The sequence below is a fragment of the Hippoglossus hippoglossus genome, chromosome 12 (assembly GCF_009819705.1).
Source record: "Hippoglossus hippoglossus isolate fHipHip1 chromosome 12, fHipHip1.pri, whole genome shotgun sequence".
In the NCBI taxonomy this organism is placed as follows: domain Eukaryota; kingdom Metazoa; phylum Chordata; class Actinopteri; order Pleuronectiformes; family Pleuronectidae; genus Hippoglossus; species Hippoglossus hippoglossus.
The window spans coordinates 3,262,960-3,286,696 of NC_047162.1; the positions used below are offsets into that span (position 1 = coordinate 3,262,960).

General features: G+C 41.0%; 1 protein-coding gene and 1 long non-coding RNA gene across 13 annotated transcripts; both read right to left on the bottom strand.

Annotated features, from left to right (window-relative positions):
• Positions 1 to 508: 508 nt before the first annotated feature.
• On the bottom strand, positions 509 to 21,083 carry sec31a (SEC31 homolog A, COPII coat complex component). Of its 11 annotated transcripts, none has more exons than XM_034602102.1 (29): positions 20,885 to 21,083; positions 19,164 to 19,243; positions 17,769 to 17,892; positions 17,380 to 17,578; positions 17,189 to 17,284; positions 16,962 to 17,102; positions 16,722 to 16,864; positions 16,058 to 16,157; positions 15,776 to 15,937; positions 15,167 to 15,319; positions 14,838 to 15,068; positions 14,672 to 14,746; positions 14,491 to 14,532; positions 13,294 to 13,626; positions 12,478 to 12,678; positions 12,195 to 12,267; positions 11,860 to 12,038; positions 11,652 to 11,778; positions 11,382 to 11,527; positions 10,732 to 10,905; positions 9,564 to 9,833; positions 8,389 to 8,490; positions 7,743 to 7,839; positions 5,897 to 6,277; positions 4,688 to 4,746; positions 4,270 to 4,536; positions 3,283 to 3,402; positions 3,111 to 3,182; positions 509 to 2,157 (listed from the first exon to the last, which is right to left on the bottom strand). In XM_034602102.1, the coding sequence occupies exons 2-29, from the start codon at positions 19,240 to 19,242 to the stop codon at positions 1,978 to 1,980; spliced, it is 4,326 nt and encodes a 1,441-aa protein (XP_034457993.1). In that variant the 5' UTR covers position 19,243; positions 20,885 to 21,083; the 3' UTR covers positions 509 to 1,977. The 11 variants fall into 11 exon arrangements, with proteins under 11 accessions (XP_034457993.1, XP_034457992.1, XP_034457990.1 ...); XM_034602101.1 differs by having other exon boundaries at positions 12,195 to 12,243; positions 12,442 to 12,678; XM_034602099.1 differs by having other exon boundaries at positions 12,195 to 12,279; positions 12,436 to 12,678.
• A 1,303-nt stretch (positions 21,084 to 22,386) lies between these two features.
• Positions 22,387 to 23,469, bottom strand: LOC117771669. Of its 2 annotated transcripts, none has more exons than XR_004615629.1 (3): positions 23,231 to 23,469; positions 22,712 to 22,762; positions 22,387 to 22,502 (listed from the first exon to the last, which is right to left on the bottom strand). It is a non-coding gene; the product is annotated as an uncharacterized LOC117771669 (long non-coding RNA). The 2 variants fall into 2 exon arrangements; XR_004615628.1 differs by having other exon boundaries at positions 22,387 to 22,477; positions 22,708 to 22,762.
• Positions 23,470 to 23,737: the final 268 nt, after the last annotated feature.

A 23,737-nucleotide genomic window follows, 5' to 3' on the forward strand; every position in this document is an offset into this window, starting at 1 on the left:
AAGAGATGGAGAGGACAGGTTGTGTTGAAAACAAAAACATGCGATCTCCACAGCAGAATTTATACGTTATATCCTGCTGCACCACCCCTCACCTGAACGCTCAGGAGGTTCCTGTACTGTTGTGACCGTGTCTGAGCAGAGAATCTCTTGCTGCCTCGTTCATGTGAGAAAGGCAAAAGACACAATTCTCCGGAATTCCTCCAGAGGTCATGTCTGAAAATGCCTCAAGAGTACTGCACATGTATCCCTTGTTGTGTATAGTTTTATCACATGTTAAAGTCAGTACAATTGAATGGGTTCTCCGTGACCAAGAGGGCCTGATGTGTATGAGTGCCTCTGTTCCTTTCACACCTCCTCTCATGAGTTTCCAATGTATGTTGTGACTTGGAGCTACATCAATAAAAGTGAAGTGAATTGAATGAAATGTTGCACAAGCTCTATCCAAATAAGGTTTAACTGTACAATACAGCAGACAGCAAGTCAAATCAAAACAAGGCCACATCACAGGTAAATAAATACAATTTATTGAAAATATTGCATGTAGTCCATCTAAAACAAAGGCCAACCGAAGTTGACCACTCAGACTGCAGCCCTCATCATCATTGGAATGAAAATCAAGTCGGTTTCCAGTTTCCTTCTGAGGTCTGGTTAATTAGCAGGTAATTACCTTGAATGCCATTACAGACGACTTCTAGCGTTGTGTTAAAGCATGCATACTTTCAAATTCCATAAAAGCACGGTCTCGTTTAAAAAAAAAAAAAAAAGTCCATTGCACTCAGCTGAGCCTCGTGATTACATAGAGAAGAGAACAAAAGAAGACAACAAAAATAAAACATCATTAAAATGTCCTCAAACACGGCTTGCATTGCTCTGCGTCGACATATCCCTCACACTGTCAGCGTCTTGGTCCAAAGTGTTGCATGTAGTGACACCAGCGGTGAAAGAAAGACATTAGAAGCAGGTTTAGAGTATTAGCACATGTCATATTGAGCACATTAAGAAAATAAAACAGGCATTAATGTTGCTTTAAATGCTGTGGGAGGGACGACTGGTTCAAAGCATGACAGCCAATCAGATGTCCTGATTTCAAATTAATTAATTTCCTGTCTCCTGCTGTCAAAGGAATAAAAGCTTCTCCTCTGCTCTCATCCTTCTGTTGCAGCTCTACTGCGAAATGCATGCAGGTATTGATGTGTTCATATGTGAAACGTTATTTTGTACTTTTAAGAGAAAATTATATTAACTGTGATCTGAACATTGTTGTATTGCACAAATATTGAAAGACTTAATAGATGAAACAAGCTAATATTTCTTACATGATTCTTGTCTGCTATTAATGCACAACTACTAAAGAAGGGTTGTAGTTTTATTTGTTTTACCACATTTATTTGTACTGATCAACACAAGTAGATAGAAATGCCCCTTAAATTCCTGAATCTGTTGTTTTCCCATTTGTTTTCATTCCTTAGCATTCAACATAGTCAACAAATTTGTTTGATTTCTATCTACTTTCATTTCCATATCCAAAATGTTTCAACTGTATTCCTTATATTTAGCTTGTCGGTTTGGAGATTGAATTATGCTTCTGTGGGAGTGTTGCACATTTATTCTAAGATTATGTATTAATCCATATGAGTAAAAGTCTGAATTAAAAACAAATGTTTAGAGTCACTTTCTGGCAGATTGAGGCGGAACTTTAATCAAACTCTGTCAAGCGACTGCGACTGATACTATGGCTTGTGTTTGAGTTGTGTCAGAAAACGTGAATGGCACTTAGAAGAATTGAACAGTATTTTCCATACATCTCACAATTCTTCATCATTTGCATTCGAGTCAAATGGAGCTCCCTGTGAAACAACGGCCAACAATTTATAACGCCCATCCTCAGCTCGACCCCTGACCGCTCACTCTCCACTGTCCGCCAGTCAAAGACTCGGAGGAGCGCCGACGTGGTGGGGTTTTCATATCCTGGCCCGGTCAGACCCCGAGTTTGTTGGCCTGTGTCAGCACCACCTTGAGTACAGGCATGAATGCTGACGTCTCGCTGAAGTTGCTGTTGCTGACGATGTGGGTGTGGATGTTGAGGCCCTCCATGTAGGCTCGGGACTCTATAGTCCTGGCTATGTTGTGTAGACCTCCTACGATGGCTGGAGAGAGCTGGAGAGAGGAAAAGCAGAAAGTGTCAGTGAGAAGTCAGCGCTCACCATTTGTAAATAATTCAATAATAACCATCAAAGCATGAGAAACGGCAATGGAAGCCAAGAATTATTTGTTAAGTACAGGAGTTTATTCATGTGGATGTCACATTTTTGTTGCTGCTTCAGAGCTGTGCAACAATAAATCCTTATAATACCATGAATTCATCATTAAACACCTGACCTGGACCAGGAGAAGCAGCAGAACATGTATGGAAGTCATAATAATAATCAATAGATTTAAGGTCTGCATATGAATTTTACATCAGATGTTGGCAACAACAGAATTGGGAGATTTTCCATCCAGTTTCTGATCAAATCAGATAAAAAAAACATTTGAGTGGTCTTGAGTAATGTGGGTTGTTTACACCCGGGTTAGGATTTGTTTTTCCCCAGAGAAAAGTTGGGCCAATGTGTGATTAAAGAGGCACTGCTGAGTATATGGACATTATGTATATTCATTTGGTGTTTGAAATTACTCAGATTACTTCGCCTCCATCACTGAGAGGCACTGTGTGATTTAATTAAGCTTGTAGCTAAATCTGGTACAGTGCTTCTTTTCTCTTTGTATGAGTTTTTGTTTTACTACATGGTCCCTGACGAATAAATGTAAACTCCACTGAAACTAACTTTTGGTCTCTGTGATGTTTAGCTCTGAGGAGCCGTCAATAATGAAGTTGATCAGAGAATCCAAATAATGACGATAATTCCTCTAATTCATGTGGGCCACCATGTCATCTGGACTTGATATCCTAAACTCACATCTCATAGTTTCTTAAGTGATGCATGTAAAATATTTAGATTCCAGATTCATATAAAGCATTATAAGCCTAAAGAGGAGAATGTTAGACTAAACCACATTTATTCTCCATGTTTTTCTTATTATTGTTGACCTCTTTCCACCCTGGTACTCACCGTCTGCTCTCTGAGTTTGTCATAAAGTGCTTCCAAACGTTTGTTGGCATCATCGAGCTTCCTCTTTGTTTGCTGTGAGAAGATAAAACAGAATATAGTCAAACATCTATTGATGCACTTTGTTGTTAGAGCAGAGATGAACTGTGTATTTATCCTCGTCAGACAGACTCACAGGGTCGGTGGCTACTGCCAAGCACTTCTGGATGAGCCCCTCGAATGTGGTCTTCAGGACCACGTGCTCATCGGGGATTGGCTTCTTCATGATCTTTTCAGCAGGGATGGACCGCAGAGGCTGAAAGGGACCAAGAGACTGTGAATAGTGCAAATCCACAGATAAGGACCTTTTACAGCCGTAAATCAAAGTCTCTCAAGGAACCGATTAAAAAATATATAATGATACAATTACATGTAAAACAGTAAATAGAAACAATGGTAACACTTCTGAAACTCTACGGATTTATAAAATATTAGTTCGAGTCTGAACCAGTTGTCTTGGCCTGATGAAAACCTGAATTTGTAAGGTCTCGACATTGAGATACTGTATGTTGTGATTTGGATTTAAAACTGAATTGAATCATTGTACCATGATAGAATAGAAACTCTATTCAAACTATGCAAGTAGAGATGTCAACTTGAGTCATTTATCTTCAGGTTTTAAAAATGTAGAAAACAAAACAATGAACAAACTTTGGCCAAAACATTTACCTGCCAGGGTCTTTTTACCCTGTCTCCTCCATGTTAGTTGATGGGACATGGATCAAACTTAATAGTCAAAGTACACGTCAAATAAATCTTTCTCAAAGATGATTTCTGTGATTTTAGGTAGTCCAACATATCACACTGATATTTGTTCAAGTGTTAATTTTGAAACATCATGATTAACAGCTAAGACTGAGTTGTGATTGGTTGATCATGTGCATCGGCAGGGGCTCGATATCGAGTCAATAGCTTAACTCCACGATGACTTGACTACTGTGCAGACTCTGGCTCTAAATTACGTCAAAGTGCAAAATGGAGGCACCAGTATTTAGGATATTTTAGCTTCAGTTTTGTACAATTGGAGGAAGTGGAGACACCTCGTCCATAACAATGTCAGCACCTTAAGGGAACCTGAGGCAACCTCACATTTTCTAACCTGTACTGTTTACATTCTGTGTACCTGAATAACATCTCCAGTAGGTGCTCCCGGTGCTCCTTCCATACTTGTCTTGGGCATTGCAGGGTTCATGGTTGTCGGGGAAAACTGCTGCTGCTGCTGCTGCTGCTGCTGGCTCATTCCTGAGTAAGGGATCTGGGCACCCTGTGGGCCCTGGAGCATGGCCTGAGGGGCCCCAGAGGACCCCATCTGCACCTGAGGATCAGCACCCAGTGGAGACAGGATGGGAGCAGTGATGGGTGCAGGGGGAGTGTAGTTCTCTGGAACCTGCTGAATTATATAAATTAATAGATTTTATGTGAAACATACGACATCCACTATTTGTCTCTTTCTACAGCTTGGACACATATGGAGAAGAACAACAGTTACAGATATACACTTCTATGACAGAATGCAGTTATATTTCATTTAGGAGACGAACCTTCTTCTTCTTTGTTGCTCTGCTCAGAGCAGGGGGGTCGTTCCAGCCGTTCTGAGGCCCTAAAGAACAGAACCAAACAAAATCCTCATGATACATCCTCTCTCACTCTACCTGTATAAAGGGGTTAGCAACATTTTTGATTCAAGTTAAGCAGTAAAATATGTATTTCAGAAAAGTTGGGACTTTTTCCAAATAAATGTTTCTAGCAAGGTGTGAAATATAATCATCACACTGGTGACAACTTCTCTGTTGAGGGTCTAAAGAGTCTGATCACACATCTCTAAGCCAACCTGAATCTGTCTTTTAGCATCTTTAACGGGTCACAAGTTTCATCCATATGACAAATAGCTTCTAGTTATGTTCTGCATACAATTTAAAACATAAATAATGATGTTAAAATTCCAATTGTAGTCATTAAGTGTGGTCTATTTTTGCTAATGTGCAGAACGCTGATGAGCTCTCAGTGCTGTTCAGTGATGACCATCATCTTTATTAATAATTATTACATTTTTTTAGACCTGAATCATCTGGCTGAGGACTGAAGGATTTTTAATAGTGTTCATTTTAAATGCAGCAGATCATTTTGAAGCAGCAAAGTTATAGTCAGACTCATTTCTGTCTCGCTCTCTTGCCCTGTCATTATCTGCCTTTGTCACTGTCTGCAAGCTGAAGGGTGCCAGAGATAATATTAATGCACAATATGAAATTATTATTCATTTGTGTCAAACACAGATGAATAATAATCAATTGATGATTTCTAAAGAAACAGTGTAAATTGATCAACATTGCATTTAAGGTGTACTCACTGTTGTTGCATTGAGGTTGTACTTTAATTTTGAAAGTCGTCCATCCAACATGCTAAGTTTTAACAAAATATAAGTATCTAATATCCGACGATCCTAAGATGGTTATATTTACAATAATTTAATATTTCAGTGATATTGCACATGGGTGTACTGTACTGTTCTGTTGTATATTATAAATAAATAAAACAAATTAATTCATCATAACTTATTTGATCAACTTAATTGATTCTAATGAAACCCTGTAAAAGTCTATAATTATTTGTATGGCACAATCTCTAGAGTTTTGTCAGATTGAGTTCTGTATCGACAGGAGGAGAGCGATGACTGTGAGGGCAATCAGAGCCATGCAGACCTGTTCCCTGAGAGGCAGGGGTCAGCTCAGGGTCAGGGTCAAGCAGTGTACCTGAGAATCCGCTTGTTGGAGGAGGAGGCATGTACGACACAGGAGATCCTGGCCCGCCATGCTGGAAAGATGCTCCGGAGGACGGAGGAGCAGAGAAAGAGGAGGAGGAGGAGGAGGCGGCAGGGGGAAAGAAAGGAGGATGCGAGGGTGGAGAGGAGGACAGGCAGTGGCTGATGGGAGGTTGTCCGGGATAGAAGTTTGGTGCTTGCTGAGAGGGGACAGGTTGAGTGTACTGAGAGATAAAGCCTGGGGGGTGAGGCGGAGGGGAGTAGGGCTCTGCAGGAGCAGGTGGAAGAGGAGCTTGAGAGGAGGAGTATTGAAGAGGCTGATAGACAGGCACCCCCCCAGCTCCAGGTGGATACTGGCTGACCTGAGGGTAAGCTGGGGGTCACACAGGAAACAGATGCTATTAGAGAAAAACTGCTGCATGCTATAATACTGTATCGTGCAACAAGAAACATTCAATTAATAACAGTTACAGTGCATGCTACAAAGGTTTTCTTAACTGGTAGGATACAAAAGACTCAACAGGCATAGATATTGAACCAAGACACTGTCATGTTCTGTTAGTGACTCACAATGAAAACAACAGAAGATGAAATATCTCAAACATTTTCTACAAGGAAATGTTTGCAAGTGTTTTAAAGTCAAGAGAGGAAAGTTTGTGTGCTGCTCATGTGCCACGCTCCTATAAATGTGGAGGTGGTTGTGGAATGCACACAATTATAGATGGTGTAACTCCTCCTCCGATCAACTTGTCAACATAAGATTAGCTGGAAATAAATCCACGCGAGGGCGCTGCACCATTCCACTGAGAAGAGGTGCTTGTAGTTGGTTTACTTAGAGCTCATTTACTTTCAGATATGCACTGAACTTTTCTCTCCGGAGGGGCTGTGAGTGAAAACACATATGTCTGAGTGAGACGCTCTGGACTTTCTCAGGAGTTTCTCCAACCAGTCCCACAGTTAAAAAAAAAACTCTGGAGAAAGCCCGAATGAGCCGATCTAGAACACAGCAGGATATCCTCCGCAGGATTTACTGCGAGCGAGTGGGTGTGTTGATGACGTTTTCAAACAAAAAAACAAAAAAGAATACAATCAGGATGCAGAAGTGGTGTCATACACAAAAAGGACACTGATGAAGATGTCAAGAGAGTTTTTGGTGACAACGTCTGACGCGGGTGTCGATGTATACACGCTGTATACATGATCTCCGCAGTGGTTTCTATGTTGTTGTGAATGCGTCTGAGTGGAGAATCTCTGCATGTGTGTCTTTTAACTGTATGCTTATAAATGATCTAAAGGACTGAAGTCACATGTTGTCACAGGTAGCCCAGAATGGATTGAAAGTAAAATGATTTTAGCATTTGCCAAGACACAATACATGCAACTGGTTACATTTTGGCAAATTAGCACCATTAAAAGTGTTGCCGGATTAGCGACTAGCTACTATCACTTGCGAAGTATTCACGAGTGTTTTTAAAATCTCATTAGCAATCTATACTTTATAAATGCAAAAGAATCATCACATTTAAAAAATGTCTTCAATCAAAGTAATACATTGAAAGTTGTCTGGATATCATAGCTACATTGCAAACAGGAACTGCTAACAGTACTTTTATGATACATTAATTTGCCGAAATGTGAAGTAAACTGTGATGTGAACCGTAGACTAAAAAAAGGTTTAAGGTTTAGTTTTAGCAGCAAATATTGAAAACCTTTGCTTTTCATTGTCTAAATGTATCCGTGGTCAATAGGGTTAGAACAAATAGGTTCAAACAAATTGGTTGTCAATGACCCTGGTGCTACAGAGCGCAGTCTTCTTCAGTGGCCTGTAAAACACTTACGCTGGTACTGATGGGAGTACATGAAGGAGGAGGCCGGAGGTGCAGCAAAAGCTGTGGAGGAGGCTGGCATCCCGTACATGGAGTTTGGAGGCTCCGCCTGCAAAAAAACAAAGAAGAAAAAAAGAGATCTGAAACCATCCTTCAAAATAAAGGAGAGAAGATTGTTCACTGAGCTCTGCAAGAGCGGATGAAGCCTGACAGAGTTTGCAAACAGGGCAGAATGTGTGTTAAAGCTACCTCTTCTGCTTTTTTGTGAGTGAGACTCACTCACCTATGAGGAAGTTAAAGCATTTTCACTATAGTTCAGTCATATTTTGTTTAGTAGCAAGGAACGGCATGCATGTCAGGAGTGTGAAGAGTCATGCAATAAATCACATCACATAATAATGGAGCAGCAGGAGAAACAAATGAAACTGAATGGAGTGCATGCATCACAGGAGACAGAGGAACCAGCATCAACAGGAAGTGGGCTGGTGAAAGCGAAAGGCATTACAACAGACAGAGGGGCCACAGAGAAGTTTAGGATATCCGGCATTGCTCCTATTATTGAAAAGAGTTTAGTAATTTGCAGCTGTTAAGGTCGACTGTATTCAAGAGCATCAGCAGAGGTGTGTGTCGAGGCTGGATGGGTGGTCAGTGGTTGTACCTGTGGCTCTGAGGCGCTGCCTACTTGAGGAGGAGGAGGGACATTGGGGAGGGATGTGGGACTTTGGTTACTCCAGGAGGTGACAGTGGAGGCAGCCCTCATCTGAAGCACACAAGAGAAACACGGCACATACTAATGATGGCCGCGGCGCAAGGGGGGAAAACACCAAACAACAAACGCTACAGCGCACGAGCACTGGACCAGCGAGCACGAGAGAGAAGACATAAGAGGAGCCAGGGTTCAAATAACAGTGATACTGAAAACCAAGTTTGCACATACAGAATTATGTATCTTTCCCTTTTCACACATTTATCATTAATATTTGGCAATCAGTGTGTAATTTAAACCCCGGCTAGAATGGAATTCCAGTTACTGAAGTGACTGCAACACAATGGAAGACTGCAATGAGCACTTCACCAGACAGACAGGTGGTTAGTGAGTGTGAAGACATGGTCCTCGTCAGAGGGAGAACAGGGAGCGGAGCAGCCTGTGTTGAGGCTTAATAAACACCAAACTCAACGCACACTACAGAGCAACAAACACACATTTTTACTACAGAGATCTGCCGGTGATATTACTGAGAGGAGGTGAGAGATATAACCTTATCGTGAAACACGTTGTTATACTGATTGTGTTAATTTTTTTATCCTATATCTTCACAGCTTTCTGTAAAATGTCGATGACACATTTATAAACTTAATTAAAACCTTTTTAAGATATTTTGTTCATTTATATACAAGCCTTCATTTTCCTGTTATTGATTATTATTATTGGTTATACATACATACAAGTTTGTACATGTATCTATTTTATAATTTTATGGTGTGACTCACTCAACTATATAATAAATCTCCTCCTTCTTTTAATCATTAGAGATGTCTAATTGTGGAAGTGGAAATGAGGCCTGTGTGTGTGTGTGTGTGTGTGTGTGTGTGTGTGTGTGTGTGTGTGTGTGTGTGTGTGTGTGTGTGTGTTCGGCCCACTTCCACAGTGTCTAAAATTTATAAACAGAACCTTTTGTTTGTGTGGATTCATAAATCTGACAACAAAACAATTTTTTATGTATCTGGTCCCTAGTTTTAAAATTAAGTTAATGAATAATAGAATTTCAAAGGAAACAACTGTGAATAAATAACTATCAAACTTCCGTGTGTGAAGACTTGTGTGGGACGTACTGGCTGGAAATACTGCGGATGGGCAGGTGCAGGCGCAGACGCAGAGGCAGGTGTGTGCATCAGTACTGGAGCTGCAATAGGCTGAGTGGGCTGAGGCACCATGGTGGGCTGGACCGGGGTAAAGGGGTGGCGGGGCAGCGCTGCGTTGTGTTGAGCCTGAGGGGCAGGTCGCTGAGACTGAGCTCTCTGGGTTTGTACAGGAGCTGCAGGAGCCACCGCCTGCTGCCCCAGAGCCCGACTGAGGCGGTCACGGAGCTGCTGTATGGCAACCTGCATGGACAAAACATGAGAAGGTGGACTTTGGTTAACCTCTGTGAGTGTTTTCAGTAAAAATGTTTAAAAGCGGCAAGCAGTCAAGACTGTTATGTTGAAACTAGTTTACACAGTTACATCATCTCTACTTTCCCTCTATAGTCATATAGTGATGTTTCACCTAGTACATCATTCAGGTAATAATGAAAGTAAGACCCTACTAACTAGTGACAGAAAGAAAAAAGTGTATGATGTATCCTGTCACATATGAAAAACATTCAGTGGCTTCAGTTGTAATTTGTTTTTTGTGCTTAAATGTTAATAAACAATGAATTATTTTTATCATTCATGAATAATAAAAATGGCAACCAAAGTCTCAGGAGAATTTCCAGCACCCTACGGTACGATCACATGACATCTGATTCATCATCATAACAGATTTACAGATTTAAGTGTGAGTTTACAGTATCAGTGCGACCTCCAGGCAGCTCAGGTGGATTCACAAGTCAGATTTTATCTTTACTTAACTTTGACTGTGCTCTGTCGACTGATAGAAACACTGTTGCATGTGTTTAAAAATGGAGATTATTCCAGCGTGTTTCTTCACTATTTAACATACATCACACCATCAGACTCCAAACCCCTCATATACTCATAGTGTGTTATTTTTATCAATAATCATATATTAATGAAATAAGAAAAGGGACATCACTTCTTCTTTCTGGGCCGAGTGCTTGGACAATCTTTTGAATCTTCTGTCTGTTCTGCCATGGTTACAGTTAATAAGGAATACACATTCTAAATGACATCTTCACTCTGTCTTACCATACCAGTCATACCATAACTTCAACACAAGCTAGTGTACATATGAACTTATAGATACACTTGCATAACAGGTTGCAGCACTGCTTCGTACCTGGTTGGTGTTGTCAGGCAGGTAGGAGATGGCGGTGGTCAGACTGCCCTGCGAGGCCAGCAGGTTGGCGTACTGGCTCATCTTCTCGGCCAATAGGATGCCAACAGCAGCGGGATCAGAGCGCTGGGTCTGTTCGACAGCACGACGCAGCACCACCACTTTCTCCACCAGGTCCTGAGTAATGGAAACAGCACATTAGCATGGCTGAAACAGAAAATCCACTTGAACAGATTTGTTTGGGCCTAAGAGATAATATGACATATTATCAACATACTGTATGTAGTTGTGCTAACAAACTGTAGCCTGGTGACACATCTGGTGAGATGATTGATTGAAAGCTCAAAAAAGCAACTGTCCACTACCTGCTCAGCAGCAAACAGCTGGCAGACACAGTTAGTGACCAGCAGGTGAACATTGTGGAGCATTTAGCAGTTTAAGAGTCAGATATTTCCCTCGGTAGTTGGTGGAGACCAAAAACACAAGATAAAGGTTCAATATTGGACTATTTGTGAAAGATCAGAAGCACAACTATGTATTAATGATAATTTTGTCCTGTAACTGTTGGGTAGCTGTGTAACTGCTATCTAGTTCAATGCTTCAGCTTCAAAAGTGATGAAATGTCAACAATATGATTCATTCTATCGACACACCTGGAGAGAGAGGGGACAGTGTCCTTCCTGAGCTTTGGTCCAACAAGACACAAGTTTCTCCACGTTGCCGGCACAGATGTAGCACAGGCAGGCCTGGACTCGGAGCTGAGCGACTTCTGCTGCATCCAGTCTGTTCCCAAGAATGTCTGACAAACAGAGAGACAATGACATTTAATGAGAGGAAAAAAGGAGGAACTGATGAAACCCAGAACAAAGACACATGAAAGAATGACCCACGGACAACAAACAACCATTTGCATGACAACTAACCACAGAGGGAAGAGAACTCCTCAGGCTGAGCGTAGGTCATGACGGCAGCTAGAGCTTCTTTCCAGTTCTGCAGGTCGCACGTCTTCAGGATGTCATGCCAGTCTTTCATCACCACTGCACTGATCAGCTGCAGGACAAACACACAGTTATGACACTGGCAATAAACTCTCAACTCATAAAATACATTTCCCTGCTGGTCATTACAAACCTTGGTTATCTTGCTGTGTGCTTTTGTAAAATATTTCTTCTGGGTCTTCTCCAAGAGTTCGGCCCCTCCTGCGATGGCGAGAATGATGCTGTCCGCCATCCGGTTGTCATGGAGACAGAGGTCCACAGCTCCCTCGAAGTCTCCGGTCAGCAGAGCCTGCGTGATCAGGCCGTCTACATCTTGAAGGGAAACAAAAAGGTTTAAATATTTAACAGTAACCAAATAATACAGCCATAGATTGTTTTTAAAAAAAAATATATCACACTGGCCACTTTGAACTTAATAATTACGACTATTCTATGTCCGTACACACTAAACACTGAAAGTGTTGTTACCTTGACTGATGCTGAGACTGACTCCTTCTGCAGGAGCAGGAGCTGGGACCTCAATGGCCTCCTGAACTGGAGCCTGAACCGGAGCCTGAACCGGAGCCTGAACCGGAGCTGGGACCTCAGTGGCCTCCTGAACTGGAGCCTGAACCGGAGCCTGAACCGGAGCTGGGACCTCAGTGGCCTCCTGAACTGGAGCCTGAACCGGAGCCTGAACCGGAGCCTGAACCGGAGCCTGAACCGGAGCTGGGACCTCAGTGGCCTCCTGAACTGGAGTCTGAACTGGAGCTGGGACCTCAGCCGCCTCCAGAACTGGAGCTGGGACCTCAGCCGCCTCCAGAACTGGAACTGGGACCTCAGCCGCCTCCAGAACTGGAGCTGGGACCTCAGCCGCCTCCAGAACTGGAACTGGGCTCTCAACTGGAATGTGCTCCTCCTCTTCCTCCTCCTCTTCCTCCTCCTCCTCCTCTTCCACTGATGCTGTCGTCTCCTGAAACAACAGAGAAACTTTAAGTGATGTTTCATATTTATTTATACATATTTTCTTCTCCTTCCCCCTTGTGCTACAGATTATTGAACATTTTTCAAAGGCTAGACTCTATGGTCATGCTAGGTGCTCTGCCAGGCCTGTAATCTAATTTTCACAATCATTTAATGTGTTAGCATGCTAACATTTGTGAGACTGGTGGGAATGTGATAACCTCCTCTGCAAAGAATGTTACATTTTCATCAGCGTTTGCTTGACTGTTAGGTAGCAGCAATACACAAAAACCACTGGACATATGACCATGCAACTTGGTGGAAGGATGTGGTATGGGTCAGGGAAGATTCAATTTCGGTAAGGATCTAGATCCAGGATTTTTTTTTACTTTCTTTAACATTGCAAGAAAGAGCGTTTTTCAACATTCCCACTGTTTCCCCAGAGAATAATTCCTGCATCTAGATGAAGGCAGGTGACTGACATCTATGAGTGTGTGCACTTTGGTGCGGCTTGATTGAATTTAGAAGTCAGGGCTTTAGCAAAGTGATTGTAATTCATCATTAGGAGGAAATGTCTATACATATAAAATGGCATATATGAAAATGCAAAATTATGACATTATACCTCATCTAAGGGGATTTCCTCCTCCTCCACCTCCATCTCCTTCCCCACCTCCTCCTTCTCGTCCTCAGCGTCTCCCTGTGGGAGAACCTGTTCAACAATTTCTTCTGGTTCATCGGTGAGAAGATCTTCCTCTAAATCTTCTGCTTCTTCTGGCTTTTCACCCTCTGCTTCAGGAGTGGAGTCCAGTTCAAGTGTGGCAGCTGGCTGAAGGTTTGCTGCAGCGATCATGTCGAACACTGCCTCCGGAGTGTCTGCAGGCTGCATGAGGCTGAGGTCTGGTAAAGGCTGCAGGCTGACTGGAGCAGGCACCTCCACCTGAACAGGAGCTGGTGGCTAATTCAAATAGTAGTATGGTGATAGTTACTTCTGGAATCCTGAGATACATGCCCAGTCAAGTACAAGAATAAATACTCTTATTTTCTGGTTATTTTCAAAGTAAATGTTTTTACAAGGATATGTTTGATACACGAGTCTAAGTGAGAAATTTGTGCAGCAAGGTTGGAACAGTTTGGCACAGTGTGGGATCAGCTGGCTGAGATCTGACTTGGTTTCATTTTGTGGGTAATTACAGCACAGTCAGCTCTCTGGTCCACATTAAGATGATGAGATGGCGCTTAAGGTGGAGGCTATTTTTAGGCAGTCGCTGGAGTAAAATTGAGTCCAGCAACAGGCCCAGGAAACCTCTAACAGAAGAAAGATGGGCACTAACTCGGGAGTTGTTTGAGGTTAGTGGGGGGACGTAAATATGAATAGATGATACGTTTACAACTCAGGGAGGGAACAGTTCATGTGTAAGAGAAGAGAGTCAAATGTGTGTGACAGTGTCTGTGAACATTATTCCAGCTTCCTCTGACTTGTGACACTTCCTCATTTAAAAACTGTAAGAAATATACTTAACAGCAATTCGGCTCCAATTACTGCCAATAGCACTAAGTCAGTTTTGTTGTACTGTCACAGAAAGAATGTGGACGGATTGATGAAAAAGCAGGTAACGTTGGCTGCCTGTTGTGGCAAAAAATAATGCTGCTTCAATCTATTCCGCTTTATACCAGTTAGATTCATATTTAGCCGATAGACATTTGTGTGGTCTTTTCTCTTAATCAAATTGTTGGATATAAAGCAAAAAAGTAGCGTTTCCTAAAATGTCAAACTATTCCTTTAAAATACCACAAGTTAACTAAACTAAAAAAAACTCACCTTGGGAGGATCAGCAGGTTTTTCCTCTAGTGCTGCTGAAATCTGAACACAAATGGACACATTTGTCAGGAGATGTACCCAAACTGAAACACTGGATTAAAGTATGACAAAGAATGTATTTTGAACAAATGTATATAAATACCATCATAATGGTTGAACAATAGCCAAGAAAACTTCTCACCTTCAGGGCTAACTCCTCTTTGTTGTAACCCAGAAGTTCCAGGAACTTGCTGCGGATATCGCTTTCAAAATTAGCCTGAAAAAAGAGTTTCTGTTGAAAACTACACTGTACATTTCTGAGTTGACTCTGACTTTCTATAGGAGAGGATTCTTTCTGATTTTCATACCTTGAGGAAAGACCAAATTGTCTTTTCAAACTCATTTGCAGCTGCATCGATCTTTTCCTGGCAGAAGTCCACGAAGCTGCCTGAGCTCAGAGTGGCCTGCAGGTGATCGGAGCGCTTCAAAAAGGCTGTTTCTGTAACAACCTGACTGACGTGTACAACGTGGGAAGCGGGCTGCTGCAGCTGCTGAGGGTTCGGCTTTGGGTTCTCCAAAGACACCAGCTTTCCACCGAACTGCGAGTGACCAAATAAAACCACAAGAATGTAAGTGGGTCACATAGCAAAATATAAACACTTATACTGATGTAAGGCAAAAAAGAACCATGACTCACAGCGAACGAGGCCCCAACAGGTCTGCGGATCCATTTGGGTGGCTTCTTCAGGGGGTTTACTACAGCTGGGGGGGCAGTGGTCTGGGGCATTTGCAGTGGAGGCAACGTTTGTCCCGTCCCAAAAGGATCCATGTTCCCAAATGAGGTACTTATCTGTAACAGTCAAGTTAGACACAACGTAAAATGACTTGATGAAATGATGATGTAGTCAGAGGTGGGTGGCATCAGAAGAATCCAAGCATGCCGGTGTTGATATGCTTTAAACAAAAACATGTGATCTCCACAGCAGAATTTATACATTATACGAGATTTCTCTGTTGTTATTAACCCATCTGAAAAGAGAATCTCCTGCTGCATTGTTTATGTGTGGAAGGAAAACTCAGGAAAAAGTTTGGATCAAATTCTGTGGCGATCTCCGGAGGTCATGTCTGAAAATGGCTTATGTCTGTCATCTCTTCAGAGAACCTTATAATACACCTTTTTCAATTGAAATGTCAAAATGGCCACACTGAAAAGGTTGTATTATACAAACCATCAAACACAAACTGCCTCTTGTTCATCTCAGTTTATAGCAGACACATGTTTTTGTCTGACGAGATTTACTCTTACCTGGTCAGCCTGTCTCTCGCTCTGCGCCTGGTTGCTGCCTCCCATGATGGAGTAGATGTCGATGTGTCCGCTGAAGCTTGCAGCCGACAGCACCGCAGGGTTCCTGGGGCACCACTGGATGTCGAAGCACCACTGGCTGCTTGTGGGCAACTCGTACAGCACCTGCATATTCAAGCAGGATGTTTATTAAAGAGGACAACAGCGGGACAGTCTTAGTGAAGCTGCATCATTTACTCCGATAACCTACTTTATGTATTAAAGACATTTGCAGTAAACTTTTACCTCTGCTGTGTTTGGATTCCAGCACAGGATCCTGTTGTCCTTCCCACAGCTCAGGAGCAGCTCCGGATCAGCCAAGCTCCAGGCGATGGACAGGACACCCCTGCACAAAAAGACCAGGACTGTTACAACTTAAAACAGACCAGGACTGTTAAACATTATATTTTTTCACTGTCAAGAAATCCCATTAAAATACCAAAACCAACCATGTGTTAGTCTGCCTCTTAATACTCTGATATCTTCAGTCTTTCAGTGGCACAAGTATATTATGTTTGACTGGAGACAAAGTATTTTGAAAAACAAGTCACAAATAGAACATTTAAAGGTTTTTAAAAAAGCTCAGTAATTTTCTTCAACAGCTGGATACTGGAGCTTTTCCTTTTGTGCTCTACTGGGAAAACAGGGCAGCAGGATGATAATCACCAGTGTGTATAATGAAGGAATATGTCAACTGGTGTAATTATGTGACTCACTCAACAGTTTTTGAACACCAATGGCGCTTCACAGCACAGAAGAATAAGATTCCTCATGGTTGGTTTTGGTCATTTTATGGGATTTGTTGACAATAACAAAAATATTAAATATCACCCGGGTTATCGTTAAATACTGCAAAGGATAGATGAAAGCTGCTGTGCTGCTTAGTGTGCACAATCATAGATCTGTTTACCGTGTGTGATTCTCTAAAATCTTGAGAGGAGAGGTAGCAAAACGTAAGTCCCACATCTGGATGACTGGCATCCGATCGTCTTCCGAGGCCAAGACCAGCTGAGTGGCCACTTCTGGGTTCCAGGCCAGTCCGGAGCAGTGCATCTACAAACAAAGACACGCACACAAACAGTTTGAGTATTTAGTGCCTACGGATTGTGAGAAAACAAGGTTTCATTTGACTGGAAAAAGAACAACGTACTCTGTTGCTGTGGTCGCTAACTTTAATAATGAGGTCGTTTTTGCGGAGGTCCCACACTGAGGCTCGGCCACTCGGGCTGGCAGAGGCCAGGATGTGTTGGACCTGTTGGTTCCACGCCACGCAGCTGATGTCCTCCAAAGGCTGTAAGACAAAACCATGAGCTTTTGTTCTCAAGAACTTTTCTGTCATCAGAAGGGCTGAAAATGTAGCTGATTTACAAGATCTACCTGTGTTTTAGGTCCTGGTGTCATTGGAGAACCAAAGGTATTCATGTCCCAGATGTAGATCTCAGACTCATTCCCACCTGATGCAAACAGGTTTGTCTGCAACAAACAGAAAACAAAGTGCAACATGAGTAACAGCGGTTTTAAACACAGTGAATGTTAAATTCAGCGACACATGATGAAGTGGATCATACTTGGAACGGGTTGACGTCGAGAGCTCTCACTGGCCCTGTGTGTCTGTCACTCTCAGCAATGATCACGTCGCTCTCTCCAGCCATGATCTTTGCAGGATCATAGAGGATGACGTTGCCATTCTCACTTCCTGCGATAAGGACCCCAGATGGGTGAGCGCCGGAGTCCATCCCATAGGGACCCCACACCAATTTGTGGTACCTGCAGGTAGAAGAAAAAAAACATGAACAGACAGAAATTTCATAGAAAGGGGGACTAGTAATTCCTTGGTTTCAGCTTCTCAGCTGTGAATATCTGCTGCTTTTCTTTGTCAAATGTTACAGAAAACTCAACAGATTCACAAATGATAAAAACAATTGACAACATGAGTGTAGTCAGTGGTGTTTAATACCTGTGAGTGGAGGAGAAGCTGCCACATGACTTCATGTCCAACGACCGCTCAGCCAGGTCCAGCTCGAAAAACTCCAAGGAGGCATTGGTGCTGAAGGAGGCATCCAGCTGTTGGGCTGATGTTCCTGCAGAGAGACGGAGCACATTTAATGTAGAGCTGCAGTGGTCAGTCGAATAATCACTTAAATAATCAACAGAAAATTGGTTGGCTCTTATTACAATAATCAATTGAGACATTTTTCAAGCAAACACAAACTTTTGTCACAAACATTTACTGAATTGTGAGAATCTCTGTAATATTCTTGATGACATGACTACTCGCAGCCTATAATTGTTAATACAACTAATTTGCAATCACACAACTATAAACAGCTTTTATTCTGAAGTTAGAGAGGAGTACTTCTTTTATACTTTTAAAGGTCCGCTGTGTAAGATTTTGTTGAGAGGGATCTATTAGCAGATATCGAATATAAAATATTCCTAGTGATGTTTTCACTAGTGTGTTTCATCTAAATTGTACTAATTGTTGTTTTCTTTACCCTAGAATGGGCATTTTATGTTTAAATACTTTATATTTACATCAGTAGCGGGTCCTCTCTATGGACGCTGCCATGTTTCTTATATTAAAATATACAAACTAAACACCTTTTGAGTTTTTATGACAACTGAAGGCTGCCACAGGTTCTCTGTCATGTTTGGAAGGTGAGGTGAGGGGGATTCAGCTGCAACATGCAACTTCACCACTAGATGTCACTACATTCTACACACTGAACCTTTAATTTTACAAGTCAGTTACAACTTTTCTCGTCAAGAGGTTTATTAAATACTCCCCTAGCTTTACATAAAAAACACATGGCAATTTAATCTTAGACCTGAAGGATAAGACAATTGAAGAAAGTGCTTTGATAATTTAGCTTAAAAAAATAAAGCAAAAATGCCAAATGTGAGGACTTTGCTTTGCCATACGTATTTATAAACTGAAGGCTTCACCCTGAAGGCTTCCCCTTTGGGGGAAAATAACAAGAATTTTCATTATTTTCATATCGTCGAACTCAAATGTACACAAAATATAAAAAAACATTCTATTGTTAAAATCAAAGAAAATTATTATCTGATTAACCAATACTGAAAGTACTTGTCTGTTGCAGTCCTAAACTTGTTGGTGTTATCCTTAAGAACTTTGTAGTTTTGCTGTCCTCCATCTCCTAAGATCAAATAACTTAAATACATTTAAACTGTATAAAGTTGGAAATCATTTTCTGTGTTGATGTCATTTCCCAGTGGAAAGGCAAACAAATAACACTGTAGGAATCAGTTGAGTGACTGTCCTGTCAGAACACCCGGCAGTAACATCAGCAGCAGCAGGTCTGTGCCGGTGTTTGCTGCATGCTCCTACCTGTAGCCAGGTAGACAGGGTGGTGCTGAGCAGGACTCCAGCTCTGGATGGCCGTGCGGTTGATCTCTTTGAGTTTCATCCTGAAGGGAAAAAGGTGCAGACTGTAAATGACTGTGCATTAATTCCTGGAGTAATCACAGAGAATCATACATGTATTGTATGTGGCTTCTGGGAGAATCATCACAGATGACGGAGCATACAATATTTCATGGATTTTAGCTCCTAGAGTATGAATTAAAAAAGAGCCTTGACTATTGGGTTTTACATTGGGTTTATGCATATGTTCACTTCTTTTCAAGTCTGACTTACATGCAGTTTTTTTTTTTATAAAGGCTTCTATTTTTTGTATTTTCTTATAATGCCTTTAAGAGTTGTCATGGTGTCATTGATCTTTGAATTGCCTCACTGTTGAAATGTGCTATTCAAACAAACTTGCCTTGCATAGCATTAACAGTTTTTTAGGGTATCTGCAGTTGTTATTGATGTCTATATATATGAATGTGTGAGAATGGGTGAGTGTGACTTCTACTGTTAAGTGTTTTGAGTGGTAAATGAGACTGGAAATGCTCTATATATAAAGTCAGTCCATTTGACATTATACATGGGCTGTGGAAAGATCCCTTCTTAATCTGATTCCACTTTAAGTGATCTGGATCTGTGCTGAGTTTGTTAAATCAAGACACTATCTTTTCAGTCTTTAAAGATTTTTTTTAAATCCCTCTTTGTTTCACTATGCCTCCATAACAAGACTGTAACTGGTTGAAATTGTATTTTACACATAACAAATGCAAAATATAGTCCCACATCATTTGCATTGAACTCACATTGGGAACAGGAACACAATAAGTGTGGACAGCAGCAGCCAACACTAACTCATTCAATGTACATATGGTCATGTCAGTTTTATGTTAATATCTACTTGAAATAATGTGAATCTACACTTTAAAGGTAAGATGAGGCAAATACATACAAGTTAAGTCGTACGGTAATAGTAAAGTTATAGTATTACATGAATTGGACGTGGTTATTGACAAAGAATGTCTTTTATCTCAAATGTAAAGTATTCTGCTGTCATAAATACAATAGTTAGTTTTGTGGGTAACACTTCACCGTAGAGCTGTACAAATGGAATGATATTCAAAGTCTATCAATGAAAATCAGTTGAAATAATAAGACCTATAATTATTTATTGAGCGCCATGTAAAATAAATCGCAATGCCTCATCACACGTGACCTGCAGCAGAAATAAGGGGTTTAACCAAGTGAAAGATAGCTCATTAAATAAAGGTGAGAGGTCTGCAACACTGAAAATGTACACTGCTCATCCCGGAATAAAAACAGTTTCTAACATTGCTGCTTTGTAAATGAAATCGGAGTCTTTAAATCACCCTCTAGTGCTGTTTAAAAACTCAGACCAGTGTTTTTAATCCCGTTAAGACCTGTACGAACCCAGGACGTTAGAAATGCGTTAACTATCTCTACAGAGATTGAGTCCCGAGTGTTGCGTTCAAATACAGTGAGTTAGCATGAAGCTAATATTCTCAGTAGCAGTGGAAATGCACAGTAATGTGTTGACACTTTTTGTACCTGGTACTGTGTGTACTAGTACATGCTATAGGCTGATACATACTATAGTAGCCTGTTAGCTGCCTGTGCAGAACACCACAGTGAGGACAGATACACACTCACACAGATCTCCTTACTTCATTGAAGCAGCTTACCTTAACTTCGGTGCTCCTTCTCACACGAACAGACATAAAACACGTTGACAAACAGACGCAGTTCCTCTTTTTGAATCTGCTCAGGGTTTAAATGGCTGAGAAAACACCAGGAGTGGAGGCTACCGGGTCCCGGCGGCGGTCTGCAGGATTTCCACGTCCCCACTGGTGTCCATCAACGTGGCACTACCCGGAGCAACCACCTCCTCCACACGCGAAGAAGAACGACAGCTTCCGGGGGACGTCCGCCGCGACCCACCTACTCCGAGCTAGCACCATGCTAACGATGCTAACCGCAGACTGTTTTCAGATTAAAACTTGAAAACTCTTATCCTGGTACAACATATCCCTAAACACCCAGACTTTAGTGTTAAAAAGTAGGCACTATGAAATAAATTGTTTTCTCTGATGTAATGCTATTTATTTTTTTGTCAGATGTATTTCTACACTTGTTTTGTGTTTTATAAATTGTTTTCTCATGTTGCATATTTAATTGTATTTAAGGTACTAGAGTTAACCTTTATAATAAATATATAAAACGCTAAAAGGATAATACAAGTGAAAACATTTGAAGGTATTAAATATGGAATAATTCAGTTGTGTGGTTTCCTGTTAGTTATATACTTTTATGGTTAAGTATTGTAATTTAATACATAGATGCATTTCTAAAATCACTTGTGGTGTAAGTACTCAGATCATGTACTTAAGTTAAAGTAGCAATACCAGTGTAGACATACTTAATTCACACTTTCTAGATGAGCATCAAAATATATTTTAAAACACCAAAAGCTAATGTGCCTGTGCAGAATCGACCATATTAAACATGGAAAGTAACTAAACTACAAATTAACTAAAATACAGTTGAATACTTGGAAGTATTTCCACTTTCTGCTACTTATACCGCTACTCACCGACATACTATTTTAAAAGTTAACTGCATTCATCTGATTCTTTTTGACAATTCAGTTGATGATCAGCGTGAAATGAAATACCTTTTGATATATCATTTAATGGTTAAGTTACAGAATTAATTCATACCCGAGTGAGGAATTTGCATGCTACACCAGTATGTAAATTATAACTAGCTCCATCTTTACCAACTGCAATAATAAAATTAACAGATTAATACATCAGTGGTAGTAATCTTAATATAATAGATACATGTGATTTTCTTATTACAACCAATTGAAAATAAATTAAGTACAATGTTTGAAATGTGTAAATAACATTGAAAAAATGATTTCAAGTATCTCAATATTGAACACAACCAAGGTAATTTAGTTAAATTGAATGTCACATTCACCCTTGCAACCCAACTCTAGAGATTGAAAAGAGGATTAGATGCAACGATAAAGGAGTATTGTTTTAAAGCAAATATACCTGTAGAACCTGTAGTGAGCAGGAAGTCAGGTGAAGAATGTACTAATTGTCTCAAAACCACTCTTGAACAAAACTTCCCCACCAACCAAAAACCACACACACACACCATGTTTATTCCACAACTTATTTTATTGTGAAAACTAAAAGCTTTGAATAATAAAACAAACAAAGACAAACCCTTTTAGTTCTTGTGGTAGATGCCTGGAAACACAAGCTCTGCAGTCACATCAGCAGGTCGAACCTGAAAGAACAATACAAAGCAAATGGAAAAGTTACTCTCACATCTGTTCTCCGCCCAAGAGCAGCAGTAAACTCGATGAGTGCCAAACCCTCATTTATAAGTTCATAGATAATCTTTCCCAGACATGTGAATGGGTCAGATGGGTAGTGATTGGAATAATCATTGGGATGGCAGCTCACTTTATTAGATTCAATGACTGCAATACCTACATGTGAGATCCAGGAGCTCAGTTCACTGGAACCCATTTTGTTCAGGGAGACCTGTAAGAAGATGCATTTAGGTTTTTAGATGTTCACAATGAAGATTTGACCTTTTACCATCAAAACAAATACAGAGACAAAAACAAAAGTGACATTTGTGTGTGCAACAGTCTAAGCGTTTGTGGAATTACACAAACAAGACTAGAATACATGTTTACACGGAAATATTGCGGAAATACCAAATTCATGTTATAGAATATACGCCGAATTAAAAAAGATATTGTTTGGACTTCAGAAGTTATATTCCATCGTGTTCTGATCATTGCATATATTCGTAAATTGTCGAGTATTTAACAATCACCAATATTAGAACCGGGGTTTGGCGTATCGCTTCAACAACAGGACCATTCCTCGCCACGTGGTCTGACAGCGGTGGGTTTACCCCATCAATCAGATCGATGGTGAAGTTTGAAACACGCAAACGATACAGACAACAGTAATGGATCATTTAATTGAAGACTCACTCACCCAACGGACTATCGAGCCTCTCCACGTGTTCAGTTTCAGCTAAAGTTGCTAAACGAAACCTTTTGGGGGGGGCAAAAGCTTAAAATAGTAGCGTAAACAAGCTAAGTAGCTGTCAACAGCATCTAGATTAATTTAATACAAAAAACGGGATAATTTAACGCTTGTGAGTAAAATCAAACTGCTCTTAGCACCTCAACATTTTTCCTGAACCCCAACATGCTACTAACACGAGCCTTCTTCTTCTTCTTTACTGAGTTTCACCTCTGTACATCGCTGCCACCTAGTGTACGGGATGTGCACTACAATACATTACTGTGACACTGACCCTTGCCCCTGAATTATAAACATTAGGGTGTAATATAATGTCACGTACTTTCTGTGACGCATACGATGAGGGAGGGAGGGAGGGCTGAAATATGAAGCCAATGCAGAAGAGCCGTTTCCCAAATCACCACCGGAGGCTGGCTCCAGGAGCGAGTCAATTCCTGGATGCACCACTCAAGAGTC

Coding starts and splice junctions, on each gene's coding strand:
- sec31a (XM_034602097.1), bottom strand. CDS start 19,242: ATGAAACTCAAAGAGATCAACCGCACGGCCATCCAGAGCTGGAGTCCT. Junction 16,158..16,721: donor ATTTTAGAGAATCACACACG/GTAAACAGATCT, acceptor CTTTTTGTGCAG/GGGTGTCCTGTCCATCGCCT. Junction 12,039..12,194: donor CAGTCTCAGCATCAGTCAAG/GTAACAACACTT, acceptor TTTCCCTTCAAG/ATGTAGACGGCCTGATCACG.